At 45.5% G+C, this 21131-nt stretch overlaps 1 protein-coding gene across 1 annotated transcript in view; it reads right to left on the reverse strand.

Annotated features, from left to right (window-relative positions):
• LOC134527624 (laminin subunit alpha-1) overlaps positions 1–21131 on the reverse strand; it is a 597962-nt gene that overhangs the window by 62655 nt on the left and 514176 nt on the right. Inside the window, exons 28-32 of the mRNA XM_063360509.1 lie at positions 16781–16895; positions 9318–9463; positions 5701–5848; positions 2742–2906; positions 1420–2289 (exon numbers count right to left, since the gene is read on the reverse strand). Of these exons, the coding sequence (XP_063216579.1) occupies positions 1420–2289; positions 2742–2906; positions 5701–5848; positions 9318–9463; positions 16781–16895 (1444 nt within the window). The remainder of the gene's footprint in view (positions 1–1419; positions 2290–2741; positions 2907–5700; positions 5849–9317; positions 9464–16780; positions 16896–21131) is intronic.

The following is a 21131-nucleotide window of genomic DNA, read 5'->3' on the forward strand; positions in this document are numbered from 1 at the left end:
ATTGTTCTATTGTGCATCTCTTATTGATTGACTTTCAAACCACAACAACTCACTAATTTATTTTTATTGTTCTGAATGTATCTATTTTAGACCAATTTATTACAAGTGATTTTATCATGAAAATGCACCATATCAATTTTACTGTTATTTTAGTGAAGTATTACAAAACTGCGTTTATAAAAATAAAACAATAACACTGAAATGCTCTGTTTTAAAAATGAAATTGGACTACAAATAAACCCAAAAAATATTGTCTCTAAATAGCTACAGTACATCATATAAAATTCCCCTCAAAATCGTTAGCTGTGACTTTATGCACAGATTCTGCTATTCACAAACCAAATGTAGAATTTTAAATTTGTGGGAAATGTAAATCACTGGCCACACACACTGTGAGCAGAAAATCAGAAGAAACCACGCGATTTGAAAACCTGTCGAGATATCTGAGTGGTGTCTGCTTACCAAAAAAATTTAAGAACATCCTGAGGGCAGATGGGTAGTTCTGTTTCTGTATTTTGTTTTTAAACTGTAATTTTAGGAGAGTGAAAAGGGCTAACATGTGGGTTTTCCACTTTATTTTTAGACATGAAACCCCAGTAAAGATTCTTGAAAGCACCCAATGGCCTTGCATTACAACTTTATCTTCAATTCTCTGCCGTCTAATGTTATGATTACCACTCAAATCTCATAGTTGTCCTATGCACGACGAGAAGACTGTGCACCAGTTCAGAACCTTACACTTAGAGGAGATACAGCGCTAGAAATACCAGCAACCATCCGACTTATCATCCTGCCTCACTGACACAAACAAACCCCTGACTAGGCGGGCCCCTTGATACATAATGGCAAATGACCAGTTCATTGACATGTAGAAGAATTTTCCTGCCTTCATTAAACACCTTGAACCACTTTTTTTTTTCCCCCTTTTACTTGTAAAGCTTTTACTTAAGTCATTATAAACATGTCAGGTAACTTATTCATTATGGCACAAGTCCATTTCACACATTTTGATTATTAGTGCATTTAAATAACTTGAGATTTGGAGAATTCCACTAATTATTTTGGTTACCAGTTACATTGCAAACATCTGTACATCTGCATTGTTTTGATGACAGGTTCGCAATAACTGTTCCGCTACTTCCATCTACGACTGTGAGCCAGACAACTACCAGCTAGCAGCAGAGAGAACAAACCACATAGACAACACTCAAAAGAAGTAGAGGTACTGGAATGAGAAATTAGCCAAAAGCAAATCAAATGTGGGTAGAGTATCCATAGCAGGTACTGTGAATTTTAGCCTGACACCAAATGAATGCTATAAAAATAAATGGTAAACATCTCATAATTTTAGCAATCTTTTGAATTCTAATATTATTATACTATTTGCTGCAGTAGTAAATAAAATAATGAAGCCCTTACCCCACTAGCAGTGTGCCGCGCCTTCATGATCTTGTTCCGTAGTTCTTGCAGTTTGTCAGCTATGGAGGCATTCAGCTTTTCGTATCTTCGTTTCTTTTCTTCAGCCTCAGTTGCCAGCCGGGTAAGTAGCTCATCAGAGAAACGCACATTGTTCAGGCCTTGCGTGATGTTGTTCTCCACAAAGTCAAGCTGGAGCTGTATGTCTAAGCTGTTCAACCGAGGCCGTAATTTGTTCCTCACATTGTCAATTATATTTGTCGCCTGCTGATGAGTGTCAGAACTAGTGGCAGAAATACCACTCAGTTTGAGCAAGGCTTCCTTCACAGTCTGCTGAGATGCATTTCCTTCGTTTTCCAGTTTAGACAGTTCTCTGTTGATGAAATTGTCATTTTCAGCAGCGGTTTTCACGGTCTCTTCGATTTTCTTGACAATTTTCTGCTGCTTGTTGTATTCATCAAGCAGCACTTCCGTTTCATCCTTCTTCTGCTTCGCACGTACCACCAAGCGATCCGAATTGGCCACGGATATCAGCGACTTGTCGAGGATGTTATCTTCGTTGTCCGGATGAGCGGTTTTGTATGCCGACTCCCCTGCACTCCTGGCGTTGATCGCTGCTTTGCGGGCGCTCGCTAGCGCGTCAACGATGTCCTGGTATGCCTTGCTGGCACGGAGCGCGAACGTGGCGTTGTGACGTGTCGGGCCGAAAAGCGCGGTGTAGTTGAGGGCTCTTTCAACTAGCATGTTGGCGTGCTGCTGGACTGGGATCACGTACTTCTCTCTGTACAGATGACTCAGACGGTACAGAATGCCTTCGCGTACTTCTACTAACCGTGTTAAGTTACGCAGCTCGGATAGTGCTTCTTTTGAATCCTGAAATAATAAATATTTTCAATGACTTCTGTTGAAAATATGACTGCCAGAATGTAACAGTCACATTAAAACTTCTAGAATACTACAACTAAAACTTGAAAACTAAATAATTTTGCACTTTACCAATAAATACATATATTTAGATCCCCTTAAAAAGTCTTCTTCTAGTTATTTTTTCTAAATTTTTTTCAACCCTGCACATACTTCAAAAGATATTTACTTTACTTATTTCTAATTAAATTTAAGATAAATTGAAGTTCTTTTTAATTTAAAATTAAAACTATTACTGTTTCAATTGTATGAACCTTAGGTAATAGTTACAGATACGTAACTGAATTGCTTGTAGTAAATTACACCCTACCACTGTTTATGAAAAGTGTTGATTCAAAGTCTGTATAATTTGAACACGTGGCATGCATAGGAATAATTTTCAACAATATTTTTGTACCAACATTCAAGTACTTGCTGGTGTCTTCAAGTAGCTCAACCCCATCACTCGTGAACGACTGTCCTTTGTTCAACAGTCTGTTGACTTCTTCGTCCAAACTCATGATTTCATCACTGTATGACTTCACCTGGTCAAGCTTACCCCTGTTGCTTGATGACACAGCTTGGCTCTGAAAAATCAACATACATTAAAATTCAAGTCTTAATATAATACAGAACCTTATTTTACAATGAACACAATCATATATGGAATGTAAAGACTGTAACATAGCATAATTCCTGCCCCCTGCTACTAATAACAATTAACTGAGGATGTGCTATGTTGCTAATGTTTTCTTATTGTTTCATAATTTAATTCATACTCATGTTTTATTTATTATGCATAATACACATTTAAGTTATAGTTTCTTGTGCTTTAATATTAATTATTATTAATTTTGGTTAAGTTTTACTTAAAGATGAATGTATTTTTTACAAATATTTTCTTACTCTAATTTGTTTGGACAGTTAAAATTAATTTGTCTATTAATTACGTTTTTACGATTACAAAGCATATTCTGATTAGCGAGGCGATAACATTATAGAAGGTTTAAAAAGAAAGGTAGACACGACCGTGAGACAGAGTTGCCAGTTTGTTATTTTTCACACCTCAAGTTAATGCGTTGTTGGGAAAACCCAGCACGTAGGTGCACAACTGCTCCGCAAGGCACTAGAACTTTCACTGGGTGCTACCTCACAAGCCAATTAGAACGAAGCTTTAGGTGGTGTGATGTGCCTTTCCAAACTTTCAGAGAAAAATTTTAGCAGCCTATATGGTCACGTTTCTGGTTCTGTTTTATAATTGGTCGGTTGACACACGGGGCTGTACCCCTTTTGTTTTCACCTTTGTAAGGGAAGACACATTCGTTGTTCAATAGTTGTCGCTGGATTGTCGCTGCGTTTGGACGCGTCGTCGGGAGCTCACAAAAACAAAGTGATGTTTAACGAATTAGACAATTTCACGCCTGCTGGTTGGGGCCAGGCCAAGGAGTAACTTGTTTAGGTTTTCAGATATTTTTTTTATAAAATATAAATTCGACCCCAGGCGTCGGCAGTGGCACAGGGTGACAACCCGGGACATAACCGCGGGACATTGAAGCTTACTTAGAAGATTAAGTATGGAACTAAAATTTTTTTTTTTTGTAATCGAGCCTCCAGTTAGGCCTACAGTGATTATGTGAAAGATCGTCTGGACCTGTTATACAAGTTGTGATTTGCTTTTGTTTTTTGAGGAGTAATATCTTGCAATATGCAAAAAGCAAAACATAGATGTGCCATAAAACTAATGCTACATGTAAGTGCTGGCAAACGATGTGTATGTGATATATCGAAGGTACGTAACGTTAGCAGTAACGTGTCTGTCGGCAAACAGGTCTTGAAAAAAATAATATCCTTCTTTCCTTGCCATTCTGGTGTGTTTTCATCAGTTTGCCCACTATTCAACGGTTGCAAAAAAAAAAAAGAGCGGTTTTTATTGCTGACAGAGTTAAATTTATTCCATTCGTAGCTAGGAATACCAAAAAAACACATGTTCAAGTGACAAAGGAATTGGACATAGGCATTTCCACACTAAACATCATCATGAATTGTGAAACAATTTTACAGAAATGTGGCAGTTTTCCTTTAAATGCCAATAAAATAGAAGCTAGAAGCACGTCAAATTTGAAGAAAATTTGTTCGTTTGGTCAGGCAAATTAGAGCAACAAATGTACCCATCAATGGTTTTAAAATATTTGTATACATAGCTTGATGAGTCCATTAGTAAAAAGTTCAAATGCTGACAAAAATGGATAGTTTCTGCTTATACTGGTTTCTTACTTTAATTTACCCCCCCCCCCCCCCCCTCCCCTTGGACCCCTTGAAAAATGTTATAATAGGGTTCTACTGTAATAAAATTTAGACTCGAATAATGCACACTTATTTCTCTTCAAATAAGAAAGAATTTTAACACACGTAAGTACTAATGAAAAACAGCACTCATGAAAACTTTATCGTGGTTTTCTTATACAAGAAAAAATGTACTGATTTAGATTTTAAGTGTAACATCAATTTCTCCATTACAAACATTTATTGTTTAGTAGCTTATTGCATATTTTGACATATTTATTTTTCTAAAAAATCCTTAAAAAAATGGATGGTTTGAGGGGGCCACACCCTCCCCCCTCCCCCTTGCCAATCCGTTCAGCAAATTGCGTATGCAACTGTACTTTCCAAGCGATCAGTGATGGCTGGCGTTTGTGGTCAATAAGGATGTGTGTATCTTGGCAGTAAATTATTCGAAAATAGTTTTAGCTCATGTAATAATAATATTATTTTTATTCAAGAGATTAAATAATTCAAGAACGATTCAATTGGCAAAAGCTTAATTAAAACATAAGCAAAGTGAAAATTAGAGTAGTTTTGATAACCATACTTTTCTGATGGTATTTTTATGAGTTCAATATTCATATACTTTATTGGTTTAGTGCCTTACTATTTCTAAGTTTGATTCATTTTCCAAATAAACTTCTGTTAACCTGCGAACCTATTTCCAACAAGCCACATGGGCAATGTCACGACTTGCTCAATCCTCAAGACCAAAATATTGTGAATCAAAACGCTTTAGGGATGATTATGTTAACTACTCTGCTACAATCAGTGCTAAAGTAAATGCATTGTATTTTCATGCAGAGAATCATGCAACTTCAGTAAAAACGAAACCTTGATTTATGTATAGTATATAGATGTGCATACATGAAACGTGATCAACTTTAAGGATATTTAATGTCATCAGTTGTTGTATATGTACTTGAAGTTACTTTAATGAGGTGTATGGTTAAGTATACCAATAATAATTTTATAAAAAAAGAGTAAATCCTAAAGAAATTAAAATAAGAATTAGTCAAAGAACTACTAATAACCATATTATCCAAAGTTTGCAATTACTTCACTGATTTTTCCACCAATATCTCTCAGTATGTTATCAAGGTCTGAGAGCTTGTTCTCGAAATCAGACTGTCTTCCTTTGACAGGAGTCAAGTTTGGTAGGGTCTTCAACAACTCCTGGATATGCTGAAGTTGGTTCTCGATTTTCCTGTAAACATTACAAATGGGCAAAATGGATATCTATCACATAAATACCCCACAAACATTACAGAGCAAGGACTGTCTACTGTTAAAATATCACAAAGCCAAAAATGTAAGCTGAACATATAAACGTCAAAATGTGAATGAAAATGAGTGGGGTTGTAAAGCGCTTCAGAAAGTATAAGTTGAATCGAAGACTAATTTTCTTTGACTTAGTCTTCCGAAAAATTAAAAAACTTTGCAGATCCCGAAAATTTTTTCTTAAGCTGGATTTCACACAGCCGTGGTTTGGGGCCATAATTAACATCCATGGTGTCGGCTAACTCTAATTTTTACAGGGGAGAGAAAAGGAATTAAAACTGTCAACCTATGGAGGAAAAACAAGCCACTGGCGCATTTCACACGAACTTGCAGTCATTGGGAAAAGACTCGCTAAACTTTTACTACATTCTGTTCAAGATGAGGTGAGATATTTTTGGCAGGTATTAAGTGAACATTTAGATTATGGTTGGGGGTATTCTTATTAAATTAACAAAATAAATATTTATGCATGGTTAGTAAGTCTTGTGGTAGTAATGAGGTGTTAAAGTCTGAATGTTTGCCAGTCAAATAAAGTCTTATGTTATCATGAAAATAGTGTAACTTCTTTTTCCTTACAATTAAATTTAATTAAATACAAAAACTCTTAATGTTGGATACTATATTGTCCCAGAAATCAACTCAAGCAGAGACAGTTTATGGGCCAATTAATGATGGTCCTGAATTAATTACAAAAGAGTCACAGATAGTTGTTCTAGAGTTAAAGGGACTTTTTTAGAGTCCTGAAATCCTTACCCTGCACCAAATTATTAGATACTGAGGCAACAAATTTCCATATTATAATATTCTATTTTTTTTTTCACAATCCATAATAACACTACAATTGATAACAATTCAAAATAAAATCAACATGCTGTACTTTTTGGTAGGAAATATTTCTTTACACGATTTATAATGCAAAATATTTTAATCTGATAAATTACTTTATTCATACTTATTTTCAAAGATGGTCGTTCAAGCAAGATTTCAAAATGAAAATTTGTATTCACAGTATATAATAACTAGATGCAGGGTGAATATTTTAAAACTTTAAAAGAAAAAAAAATTCCTATAATGAGTATAACTCAAAAACTACGACTTTTTTTTAAAATTCAGACAGTTATTAATTGGCCGGTAAACTGTTTGCTCCTACATAAAGTTCTGCGACAGCCTGTAACTTTACTTTAGTTTCACTCTTTGTTATATCTTTATTATATGACGTTGTAGTCACTGTTACAAAATACATCAATATGACACCATCTTACATCATGCACTTTCTAACTGTCATGGGTGCCAACTACCACACCCATAACACCTCCCCCTTTTTCATCACCTCAGGTTTCCTTATACATGTTACATGTTACCCTTCATACATTTGTTTCACTTTGACCCTCCTACCACTCCTGGTCACGTAATGGTCTTTGCTTCTGCTGTCTGGCAAGTCCCTACCGTTGTTTATTCCTGGATCATCACTTGTTACCCTCTCACTGTCATTATTAAATCCCTTAAAACCTTCTATGTCTGTATCAGTACTTCTTCTTCCACCCTGCACTGTAGGACTTGTTTGACCTCCTTCATCAATTTCTTGGTATGGCACCCAATCTATCTGTCTGTTTCCTCTGAACCGTGAAGGGCGCAAATGACACGTGTTTCTTCGGACCACTCTGCCACTCCTGTCTTTCCTGATGAGGTATGACCGTGGTTCACGGCTTCGTGAGATAACTACAGCTGGCTCCCAGACACTGTCACTTTCTATCTTCGTGACTACCCGCTCGCCTTCCTGAAATTTGACGTCTTTCTTCTGAGCTGACCTGTTGTAGTACTGCTTGAACTTAGCCTGCCTGGCTTGCAAGGCTTCATAGATCCCCTCTTGAACAACTGGTTGCAACATGGCTGTGGTTATGGGCATGGTGGTTCTAACACATCTACTGAATAAGATTTGTGCTGGAGATGCCTGCAGCCCAGTGATAGGGGTGTTATTATACTCACGCAGGAGGTCCCTGTGGTCAGTACCTTCTGATTTGCTCTTGCGTAGGATCTGTTTACTGATTCCCACAGCTTTTTCTGCCATCCCATTGCTTCGATGGTAGTGTGGACTACAAGTAGTTAGTGTGATGCCATATTTTTTGTAATACTGCTGGCACTCATAAGATTTGAAGGGTACATTATCTGAAATGAGGACTCTGGGAAACCCATGAACATTAAAGACATCTTGCATTGCATTTATGGTGCATGCAGAAGATTTTGCAGCCAATGGTCAAATATCAATCCAGTGGGAATAGTAATCAATCAGTATCAGGAAAGCCTTCCCGGCTACTTCAAGGATATCTGTACCGACTTGGAAATATGGCAGTTTAGGAACTTCATGTTGCCGTCGTCCGGGGTCTCGGGCTCGAGTCCCGGTGTGGCTCCTAGTGGGAAAAGGCGGTTCTTGCTACGTATTGTCCGGGTGGGCGCCAGACTAGCTCGGTTCTAGTCGTGAGTTTGGGGGTCGTGGATGTATGTGCCCCTGCGTGGCCCACTAGGGCCGGCGGCGGTGTTGCGTGAGATGATTTTAAATAAGAGGCGTGGAGTTAAGGTGGTGGTGTCGTACCTTTTATTCATAGGAACGAGTCGTACACAATACAACACTCTACAGAGGTCCCCGGGGGGGGTTTACTCGTTATTCCGTGGCGCCGTATGGTTTGTGTTCCGCGTTACGTGGCCTCGGACGCTGCTACGTCTCATACGTCTCACTGGTTACACGGGTAACGTAATTTCGTAACACAAAGGCGGGACACAAAATACACTGAATTAAGGGGGTGCGCACAAGTTACGTGGCACTCGTTACTCGGGTAACGTAAGTTAGCAATACAAAGTACGAGACACAAAAATACACTGAATTAAGGGGGCGCGCACAAATTACGTGGCACTCGTTACTCGGGTAACGTAAGTTAGCAATACAAAGTACGAGACACAAAAATACACTGAATTAAGGGGGCGCGCACAAGTTACGTGGCACTCGTTACTCGGGTAACGTAAGTTAGCAATACAAAATACGGGATACAAAAATACACTGAATTAAGGGGGTGGACGATTGGAGACGGCCAATCCCGTATGCAAATGTCTCGGCGCGGGTGTTGTGCCCACTGTGGTGAAACACGCACCGCAATTAAGTTTGTCCAAGTTCCCTTGCGGGTTTGTGGTCAGCGCCGTGCGCGTGACCTTAAATAAAGTTCTGTAAGTTGCGGGAGGCGGCCCGTGCCGTATACTGAAGAGCAGCCCCGCTGACCAAGTGTGGTGCGGGGTGTCTTTAAATTGATGCGGCCGGATTAGGTCCTGGACCGAAAAAAGGGACCGGGTACTCACGGAGAGGTTAAGTAATAAAAGGGGTTCTGTTAATTAGTGACTATATTTACCGGACGTTACTTTCGATGTAGACAAAGGATGTTGCCTCTCCGTGGGACGTAGGTCCGCCCCGGTCCGTGAGCTGCGCTGAACTGCCGAACTGGCATGGCGTCCGAGGGAGGCTCGGCCTCTCTCGCGCCAGGCGTGACCTCATTACGCTAGACTCCAAACGGGTGTGTCTGGAAGAGATTTTATTGTCGCTAAAATCCTAATTTAATGTTTTAGGAGGAATGGGTACGGTTCTTCTCTTGTCTACTCAGGTTTCCGCGGCTTTGTCTTTGATTGCTGTTCGGGTCGCCTGACTCGGGTGGGCCATGGCCAGGGGTGTGTTCCGTTAGCGGGAGCGTATACTGGCGGGTGCAGGTCGGGCTCTGGGGTGGTTGTCGGCCAGACGACGTCAAACGCCCCCCCCCCTGTGAAGCCCGACCTTGCGCCGCTTATGGTCCCGCTAACATGGGGCCACCCCTAGCTCCGGCCACTCCATCCCGGCGTGGTTCGCGGCTCAGCAGCTGGTTGGCTCCGCGTACTGGACCTGGTGATCAAGGCCGACTGGGCCAGCGTGCGCGCCGCCCCGGTTGCCGTCGTGGCAGGCGTGCCGGGGGCGGCGTCGTGGCGCCTGGGCGGGGTCAGCGGCTGATAGGGTCAGCGCACTGGACCTGGTGATTGTGGCCGACTGGGCCAACGTGCGCGCCGCCCCGGTTGCCGTCGTGGCAGGCGTGCCGGGGGCGGCGTCGTGGCGCCTGGGCGGGGTCAGCGGCTGATAGGGTCAGCGCACTGGACCTGGTGATTGTGGCCGACTGGGCCAACGTGCGCGCCGCCCCGGTTGCCGTCGTGGCAGGCGTGCCGGGGGCGGCGTCGTGGCGCCTGGGTGGGGTCAGCGGCTGATAGGGTCAGCGCACTGGACCTGGTGATTGTGGCCGACTGGGCCAACGTGCGCGCCGCCCCGGTTGCCGTCGTGGCAGGCGTGCCGGGGGCGGCGTCGTGGCGCCTCCTAGCTCCGGCAACAGCTCCACCCGGGTGGCGCTCTCGGTGGCCGCAGTTGGTAGGGCCCGAGCACCTGTCCCGGGTCGTCCCACGCCGAACATCCGGGGGTCGACTCGTCGAGGTGGCCTGTTGACGTTGGCCCTCAGCGTCTGGTACGGCGTGGATGGGTACAGCCTCCTCTCCCGTTCCGGTGTGCCGGGCGGGTTTGGAGTAGAGGCCTCCTCGTCCCCGTCGTCCAGTTCCATCATCATGAGGGTGGTGTCGGCGTGGTCGTTGTGCGGTTGTGCCCTAAGCACCTCCCCGGACTCGTTCTCGGGGGTTGACAGTGGTTCCGAGTGTGGCTGCGGTGTCTCGCAGCGAGCGGCGGTGCGGTGGTGGCCAGGGTGCCGGCCGGCAGGGGCGGCGGCGACCAAGGTCAGGTGGCTCTCGGCAGGCGGGCAGCAAGCGCGGGCGGCGCTCGGCACGGCCCGTCTCAGCCTTGCTGACATGCGGGCGTTTCGCGGCTCGTCTTGCCAGACGGATGACAGGTGTCATCGGCCGAGTGACGGTCACGTGCGGTGGTGGGGCGGTCGGGCGTCCAGGTGCCGTGGCGTCGACCTGCATTGCGTCAGGCAGATGCAGGGAGCTCAGGCGACCCGGTAGCCGCGGTGACGTCACGGTGTTGTGGCGCGGCGCCTGTGGCGACTTGAGCGCGCGTCGCCTCGGCGGCTGCTGTGGCAGGCTGACCGAGGGGCGGCGTCGTGGCGCCTCTGGTGGCTTGAGCGCGCGTCGCCTCGGCGGCTGCTGTGGCAGGCTGACCGAGGGGCGGCGTCGTGGCGCCTCTGGCGGCTTGAGGGCGCGTCGCCTCGGCGGCTGCTGTGGCAGACTGTCCGAGGGGCGGCGTCGTGGCACCTCTGGAGCACAGAGTGCGCGTCGCCTCGGCGGCTGCTGTGGCAGGCCGGCCGAGGGGTGGCGTCGTGGCGCCTCTGGCGGCTTGAGCGCGCGTCGCCTCGGCGGCTGCTGTGGCAGGCTGTCCGAGGGGCGGCGTCGTGGCGCCTTTTGAGGGCAGTGTGCGCGTCGCCTCGGCAGCTGCTGTGGCAGGCTGTCCGAGGGGCGGCGTCGTGGCGCCTCTTGAGGGCAGATTGCGCGTCGCCTCGGTGGCTGCTGTGGCAGGCCGGCCGAGGGGCGGCGTCGTGGCGCCTCTAGCATTTTTGATGTTTCAGGCGGTGCCGAAGACGGCTTCGACGTCGATGTCGTGCGCGTCTGTCTCGTTTTGGTGGGCTCCATCCCCTGTGCCTCGAAGCCAGGCGGGCACCGCGGGGCGAGTCCCGGTGGCGGGGCCTCGCACAGGCGTCTCGGCGTCGTGGCCCTGGGCATTCCGTTTTCCAGCGTCCCTTTTGAGACCGCGCGCTCATGTGGCAGTGACGACGGCTGCATGTAATTGAAGCTAGGCGGTGGCGACGGTGTGGCGCGACGTGTCGGTGCCGAGTCTGGTGGCGTCCCGGATGAGGCGTGTGTCGTAGACGACGCGGGTTGCGTCGGAACGGTCCTTCGCGGCACTGTGACAGTGGTCAGGTGCGGTGGCGAGGCCATCCCGGCGTCGTGAGGTGTCTCCGACACGCTGCGGATTCGGGTCGTCGTGGCAGACTGCGGTGGGACGGTCGGCGTCGTGCGTCGTTCGGTCGGCTTTGGCGGGTCAAGCGTCGTCGCAGTCATGTTGAGTGGCGTCAGGTCTGCGAGGGGTGTTGAGGCTGGTGGCGTTGGGCCCGGAGGCGGAGGGAGCAGGATTGGCGGCGAGAGGGTGACGAGCGTCGGCGTCGGGACGGAAGGCGTCCTTGGTGAGGCGTAGTACGTCGGCGTGAGTGGCGTCAGGTTGATGTAGCGTGGTCTCGCTGGTGACGGTGTTTCCGGACTTGGGTCGGGAGGCGTCAGGTCTACGAGGGATGCCGAGGTTGGTGGCTCCGGGACAGGAGGCGACGGGAGCGGGATTGTTGGCGGCATGATGAAGGTCGTCGGCGTCGGGACGGTTGTACGTGACGGTGCGGATGTCGTCGGGGCATGAGTTCGTGATACGTCTTGCGTCTGCGTGAGTGTCGGTGTCGGGACGGTTGTACGTGACGGTGCGGATGTCGTCGGGGCGTGAGTTCGTGATACGTCTTGCGTCTGCGTGAGTGGCGTCTCGATGTCGTGAATTGTCGCGGCGTATCGTAGGGGAGGAATTAGTAGCGCTGCTCCCGAATACTGCACTTGGGTGGCTCGTCCTGCGGTACATCGCGCGCACGTGAACGTGAAGGACTCGCGCCTCAAAGTACCTTCACGCTCGTTGGTGCAGTCACGATGCCATAGGTCGGTACACTCGTCGCAGTGGTAGCCCATGCTACTTCCTCCAGGACACGACCGGCTTCCACACATCGTCATCCCGTATGTGCGATACTCTTGACAATAGCCACACTCGTACCCCGCGGCGATCCTGCCGTTTAAGTACCATCTCGGGTAGAGGTGGTAACACCCACTGCATTCGTCTGCATCCATCTCTTGTTATCGTGCGTGTTCAGCTGTGTCGAGTCGTGTTTTTCACTCGTGGCTCTGTGCGCGCTGTGCAGGTCTGCGCGCGGGGTCGCGCTCGCCGGCTAGGCAGGTGCCCGGACAGCCGCACAAAACAGAGGCCGAGAATGGCCGCGGCATGGGCGGGGGTGCGGATGGGCGTGTGAGGCGATGGCCGAGAGCGCCCGGACAGCCGCACAAAGAGGAGGCGAAAACGGTCCGCGCGGGGTGGGGGTGGTGACGTCGCTCCGTTGCTCGCCTCGCCGTGATGACGTGTGGAGGTGGGGGTGGTTGGAGTGTCCTTTGTCCGCTCGCCTCGTCGCGCCGGTCTGTCTGGCCTTCGACCCTTCCTGTGTCCAAAATGGCCGTTTCGTGTCTCCGCTGTCGCCTGTTGGTGAATTTATCTCGAAAATGTCCAGGAGGTGGAGAAAAAAAAATTTTCACGTTATTTTCTGCCCCACGCAGCGGGCGCCAAATGCCGTCGTCCGGGGTCTCGGGCTCGAGTCCCGGTGTGGCTCCTAGTGGGAAAAGGCGGTTCTTGCTACGTATTGTCCGGGTGGGCGCCAGACTAGCTCGGTTCTAGTCGTGAGTTTGGGGGTCGTGGATGTATGTGCCCCTGCGTGGCCCACTAGGGCCGGCGGCGGTGTTGCGTGAGATGATTTTAAATAAGAGGCGTGGAGTTAAGGTGGTGGTGTCGTACCTTTTATTCATAGGAACGAGTCGTACACAATACAACACTCTACAGAGGTCCCCGGGGGGGGTTTACTCGTTATTCCGTGGCGCCGTATGGTTTGTGTTCCGCGTTACGTGGCCTCGGACGCTGCTACGTCTCATACGTCTCACTGGTTACACGGGTAACGTAATTTCGTAACACAAAGGCGGGACACAAAATACACTGAATTAAGGGGGTGCGCACAAGTTACGTGGCACTCGTTACTCGGGTAACGTAAGTTAGCAATACAAAGTACGAGACACAAAAATACACTGAATTAAGGGGGCGCGCACAAATTACGTGGCATTCGTTACTCGGGTAACGTAAGTTAGCAATACAAAGTACGAGACACAAAAATACACTGAATTAAGGGGGCGCGCACAAGTTACGTGGCACTCGTTACTCGGGTAACGTAAGTTAGCAATACAAAATACGGGATACAAAAATACACTGAATTAAGGGGGTGGACGATTGGAGACGGCCAATCCCGTATGCAAATGTCTCGGCGCGGGTGTTGTGCCCACTGTGGTGAAACACGCACCGCAATTAAGTTTGTCCAAGTTCCCTTGCGGGTTTGTGGTCAGCGCCGTGCGCGTGACCTTAAATAAAGTTCTGTAAGTTGCGGGAGGCGGCCCGTGCCGTATACTGAAGAGCAGCCCCGCTGACCAAGTGTGGTGCGGGGTGTCTTTAAATTGATGCGGCCGGATTAGGTCCTGGACCGAAAAAAGGGACCGGGTACTCACGGAGAGGTTAAGTAATAAAAGGGGTTCTGTTAATTAGTGACTATATTTACCGGACGTTACTTTCGATGTAGACAAAGGATGTTGCCTCTCCGTGGGACGTAGGTCCGCCCCGGTCCGTGAGCTGCGCTGAACTGCCGAACTGGCATGGCGTCCGAGGGAGGCTCGGCCTCTCTCGCGCCAGGCGTGACCTCATTACGCTAGACTCCAAACGGGTGTGTCTGGAAGAGATTTTATTGTCGCTAAAATCCTAATTTAATGTTTTAGGAGGAATGGGTACGGTTCTTCTCTTGTCTACTCAGGTTTCCGCGGCTTTGTCTTTGATTGCTGTTCGGGTCGCCTGACTCGGGTGGGCCATGGCCAGGGGTGTGTTCCGTTAGCGGGAGCGTATACTGGCGGGTGCAGGTCGGGCTCTGGGGTGGTCGTCGGCCAGACGACGTCAATGTGGTATAAGAGGTTCCCTGCACTTAGCCCTCTTAAATTTTTCACATATCCCGCACCTTGACACATGTTCCTCTATATCTTTCGCCATTCGGGGCCAATAGAATAATTGCCGTGCTCTAGCCTTAGTTTTCTCAACTGCCAAATGCCCTTCATGCACCAGGTGCAGGACATATTGCCGCAATGTATGGGGTACCACAATTTTGTGTCCAAGGAATATTATTCCATCTTCTATGTGTAGGTTATCTTGAACCTTGTAGTATTCACCATATTTCCCTAGCATCTTACTGGTATGGGGCCAGCCCTCCTGGTGCATTTTGGCCACCTTACAAAGGATGGAATCCTGCTTAGTTTCTCTTTGAAACGTCACTTTCCTACTGTCACTCATTGGTAAATGTGCACTCAACGAATGTACCACCTCCAACATTTCAGGATCATGTTCAGTCTCCAGGAGTGGCATTCTCGACATTGTATCAGCCAAGTGCAGATCTTTTCCCGGTACATAGTACACCTTCAGTGAGTACTTAAGGAGTTTGAGCCTGAGGCGCTGTAGTCTAGGGGAACCTATCTTCCCTATGTTTTTGTTCATAACTGCCACCAATGGCTTGTGGTCTGTTTGAACATTTACCGTCCGACCATAAACAAAGTCATGAAACTTTGTTGCTGCAAAGTATATGGCTAGAAGTTCCTTTTCTGATTGAGAGTAGTTCTTTTCACTGTCTGATAGGCTTCTTGAAGCAGTTGTGACAAGCTGAAGGTTACCGGAACTGGATTGTTGCAACAAACAGCACCCTAGCCCATACTGTGATGCATCACACTGTAAGGTGATTTCTTTCTCTGGGTCAAATAATGCAAGGACAGGTGCATCAGCGACTTTCTGCTTCAGCTCATCAAATACTTTCTGATGTAAGGGTAGCCACTGCCAATCGACTCCCCCTTTCAGTAGTTCGTATAGGGGTGCTGTAAGTGTTGCCATTTGCGGTAAGAAACTACGAACGTAATTGAACATCCCCAGTATTTGTTGCAATTCCTTTTTGTTTGAGGGTGTTCTTAAATTAATTAGTGTCCTCGCTCTCTCTGGATCTACTTTCATACCTGCTGCAGAGAAAACATGGCCAATGTACTTAACTTCCATAGCTTTGTACTGAAGTTTATCCACATTAAATTTTATATTTCGAGCCCTAGCCCTTTCCACCACTCGTTGAACAGCTTCATCATGTTCTACCTCGGTGTTTCCCATACAGAGTAGATCATCAAAGTATATTACTGTGTTAGGTATGTCTGCAAAATTACTTTCAACCAGATGTTGAAAACGTTCTGGTGCACTGGCTATTCCATAAGGTAGTCGCAGATATCGGTAGATCCCAAATGGGCTGGAAAAGCAACATTTCAGTGATGCCTCCTCCCCTAATTCAATTTGATGAAAACCTTCCCTTAGATCAAATACGGAGAAGTATTTTTTCCCTGCCAGCTGCTCACTGATGTCACTGAGTTTGGGAACCATGTGATAATGTCGTTTGATTTGTTTATTTAGGTCCGTTGGATCAAGGCACACTCTAAGCTTACCATTGGGTTTTTCAGTGACAACTAGGTTGCTTACCCATGCCCTGGCATCAACCTCATCAACCTTTTGAATAACCCCCTTTGTCTCTAGTCTATCAAGTTCAGCTTTGAGTGCCCCTCTCAAGGCCTGAGGTACTCGTCTAGGAGGGCAACATACAGGATCAGCTCCTACTTTAGTAATGATTTTACCTTCTTGAGGAAAGCAACCCAGGCCATGAAACACATCTTCATTTTGTCGCACAAAACTGTCTTTCGCCGTCCTGTTGTCAACAGAGTGCACCCGCTGCACTAAGTTCAGTTGTATGCATCCTGGTAACCCGAGCAATGGCACAACATCCAAGTCCACTACCATAAAGTCTATATAAGCTTCAGCTCTCGTAGCTTGGCAGTTCAAGGTTACTTTACCCACAGGTGTGATAACACCATCCAAAGTCTTTAATTTCACGTTCGTAGGCTCAACCCTAAACTGCTTGTCCACTTTTTTAAAAACCTGAAGTGGAAGTACACTAACCTGTGCGCCGGTGTCTAGCTTCACCATCATTTTTACGCCTTCAATGCTTACTTTTTCTTGCCACTCATTGGGGTAGGAAGCACTACTGCTGTCTCTGTGGCTTTTTATGCGACCCCTAATATCAACAGGACATACACTGACACTATCACAATAAAGACTCTCTTGCGAGCTGGATAATTCAATTCGCTCCACAACTTGTACCTTACGAACTCTACATGACCTTGCAAAGTGATTCAGGACTCCGCATTTAGCACATTTCTTTCCATATGCTGGGCATGCTTTGGGTCCGTGCACTGACTGGCATCGCCTGCACTGAAATTCTCCCTTTGTTTCCCCATCTTTCACCGGCCTCTGACGCTGTTCACTTGAGCTTTTACTAACCGCACTAATTAAAACAGTGTCAGACTCACTATCACCATTCTTGCTGTGTATTAGATGTGCTTGTTGCTTGCTCTGCTCACACGCTCTGCAATGTGCTGCCGCTTTTTCCAATGTGAGGTTATCAACTCGTAGTAAAGCTTCTTGGACGGCCTTGTCTAGTACACCATGAACTATACGATCCCGCAGCATCTTGTTTTCCGCACTCTCACCGGTGGTGTTATTATAATTACAGTTCTTCACGAGATGTCGTAGGGCAGTGAAAAAATGCTCAAAGCTTTCCCCTTCTTCTTGGCACCTCTGAGCAAACACATATCGTTCAAAGACCTCATTGATCCTGGGTCGGACGTACCTTTCTATGGCCTGCTTCCACTTAACATAACTTTTCTTATCCTCTTCCACCATGTCAACAGTTTGCAAAATGCGAGAGGAATCACTGCCCATTGTTAAACTGTTTGAGAAATGTTATGTTTTTCTATTGAGTTGGTACTTCTGGTACAGACGACGAGGGAGGCAGTTATCTATGAGTGGATGTAAAGACCAAGATGTGTATTAAATCGTAGTGTAACAATAGTGTAACATTTTGAATTACCATGTGTCTCTGCATGAAATAAATCTTATCAGGTTATGGGCCCAGCCCGTGAAAGTGGGAGAAAAAAAAAAAAAAAATTCGCTATGGCACATGTAGGGAGATATATTTAAAACTACAAATGTCTTGGAAACGGTAAGTCGCCGCAGAAGAAGACAAGATGGCTGCATTGCACAACAATCTTCCTCAGTTATCTGCGACAAATTTCTCAAATTGGAAATTCAGAGTGGAATGTTTATTGGACGAAAAACAGTGTAAGGAAGTGCTGGAAGACGAAATAACGGAAAAGTGTAAAGAACTAACACCACAAGATGAAAAGGCATTACATGTGAAGGATGCAAAAGCTCGGTCAATTATAGTACAGTGTCTAACTGACCGACATATCGAGTATGTTAAAGATGCAAAGTCCGCCTATGAAATGATGAAGTGTTTGAAAAACATTTTTGAAAGGAAGACGATTTTATCAAAACTGTACGTGAGAAGAAAGTTATTGAGTTTAAAGTGCAAAGACGGAACTGAATTAGAGGAACATTTTCAACAGTTTGACCGTTTGATACGTGAACTAGAAGAAACGGGTAGCAAAATGGACGAGAGTGACAAAGTGTGTCATCTTTTATTGACCATGCCGTCTCCTTACGAAACAACTGTAACAGCGCTGGAAACCATCACCGATAACTTGACTGTAGAGTTTGTCAAGAGTAGACTTCTGGATGCAGAACTCAAGATGAAGAATACAAACGTAGTGATAAGTGATAGTGAATGCTCGTTCAGCGCAAGAGAACGTACCAATAGGCGATGTTTTGGTTGCAATGGCTTAGGGCATTTCATTTCAAATTGCCCTAGCAAAAATACAACCCCTGAAAGAGGACGAGGAAGAGGATGGTTCAGCAAAAGGGGTTACGGTCAAGGCAGGCCCAGGTATGGTGATCAAGAACATCAAGGTAAGCCCACTGACAGTAAATTAGTATCACATCAAGCATATGTAAATAATGTTGAATCTGAAATTTCTTTCGTTGCTCTCTCTTCTGAAGTAAACATAAGCGCAACAGGGAAAATAAACTTCATTGTAGATTCTGGTGCCACAGAACACTTGGTTCAAGATTCACTTAAAAAGCACATGATACAAGTTGAATTTCTTAAGTATCCAGTAACCATAAAAGTAGCAAATGGTTCCACCCTAACAAGTAACAGCAAAGGCATTATACGTCTCAAATATGCGGATAGAACTGTAACCATACATGCTCTCATTGTCGAGGGATTGTCTCACAATTTACTGTCTGTCTCAAAACTCAATTCTAAAGGAAACACAGTAATTTTCACACAGAGTCGTGCAACTATAGTAACCAATAGCAATTTCCCAATAGAATGTGAGTTGCAAGGAAACCTATTTGTAGCTAGTTTTGAGTTTGAAAATGAAAGTTGTAACCTCCATGTCAACAATAATCTATGGCACAGAAGGCTTGGTCATTTGGGCAGAAATGGACTTAAAATTATAGCTCTTCCATATAGCGAAGACAAATGCAGTGTTTGTATACAAGGGAAAATGAATAGACTTAAATTTCCTGCTCATGATAAGTCATCAGATAACATTGGAGATCTTATTCATTCAGACATATGTGGTCCGATAAATCCACCAACTAAGGATAGGGAAAAATATTTTCAGACACTAATTGATGATTATTCACACTTTACTATTGTTAAGATCTTGAAATCCAAAGATGAAGCATCACAGAATGTTATTGATTTTGTAAGGTTGATTAAAACTCAGTTTGGGCTCAAAACCAAACGAATACGATGTGATAATGGGGGGGAGTATGTGTGTAATAGTTTCAAGAACTACTGCAAGGGTAAAGGTATCATACTAGAATACACTATGCCATATACTCCTCAACAAAATCCAGTGTCTGAAAGAATGAACCAAACCTTACTGAACAAAACAAGAGTAAAACTTGTAGAAACAGGCCTACCTAAACATATGTGGAAAGATGCACTACTTGCTTCAACTTATGAACTAAACAGATGTCCCACCATGTCTCTGCCGAAGGGCAAAGTACCTGCAGATTACTGGTATGGAGAAAGGAACATGGAAAAACTGAAAGTTTTTGGCTCAAAATCCTGGGTAGTGACCTTACCCAGGATGAATAAGCTGAATCCTAAAAGTAAGTGCATGAGGCTTGTGGGCTATTGTGGAGGGGGTTACAGGCTTTGGGATCCAGAAGAAGACAAAATTGTACAGTCCAGAGATGTTGTGTTTGATGAGGATGATGTGTTTTTCAACAAAGATTCATCTGTGACTGAAGAAAACCCTCTGCCCATAGAAGGGGCAACAGAAGAGCATAGTCTTTCACGCTTTGAAGAAATTCAGCCAGATAACAGTGATGTGAATGTCGGAACAAGTGATAGCGAAGAAGATTTTCATGGATTCAAAAACCAAGGAAACCAAATATCGAGAAAAACAAAAAGGAAAATTGTTCAACCAAGTAGACTCAATGACTATGAACTTCACATTGCCTACTGCCTATGTGCTGGTGAACCAGTGGACTATGCCGAGGCAATCAAGATAGGCGAAGGTTGGGAAGAGGCAATTAAAAATGAAATTCAAGCTCTGGAAGAACATGAAACCTGGACATCAGTCACCCTACCTCCAGGAGAAAAGGCCATAGACACAAAATGGGTGTTTAAAACAAAGCAAGATGGTACGAAGAAGGCGAGACTTGTGGCAAAGGGGTTTCAGGAAAAATCATCTTACAATGTTTATGCCCCTGTGGCTAGACTGCCTACAGTAAGACTATTCCTGTCAGTTGCTCTTTCAAACATGTGGGAAATTCATCAACTTGACATACCTACCGCGTTTCTCAACGGCATCTTAGACTCGGATGTATACATCAAAACACCAGAAGGTGTGATAAATAAGCCAGGGAAAGTATTGAAACTTGTCAGGAGCCTTTATGGTCTCAAGTCAGCTCCACGAAAATGGAATGAAAGATTCCATAACTTTATGGAAACTGTTGGGATGCAACGATCAAACTGTGATTTCTGCTTGTACAAAGGTGAAAATGTGTGGTTAATTGTTTGGGTTGACGACATGTTAATTACAGGAAAATCAGTCGAGTGCATCAAATTAAAACAGTCTTTACAAACAGAGTTCAATGCTAAAGATCTGGGGGAACCAAAGGACTTCCTGGGAACCAATATAATAAGGAATGGGAATCAAATGAAGATTTCACAAACAAGACTTATTGGCAAAATGTTGGAGAGATTTAAGATGCAGGACTGCAAAGGGGCAAATACTCCAATGGAAAATAATCTCCAGATTGACACAAAAGAACCTGTAAATGCTCAACTGCCATTCAGAGAACTTGTAGGTTCGCTCATGTATGTGGC

The sequence above is a fragment of the Bacillus rossius genome, chromosome 1 (assembly GCF_032445375.1).
Source record: "Bacillus rossius redtenbacheri isolate Brsri chromosome 1, Brsri_v3, whole genome shotgun sequence".
Lineage (NCBI taxonomy): Eukaryota > Metazoa > Arthropoda > Insecta > Phasmatodea > Bacillidae > Bacillus > Bacillus rossius.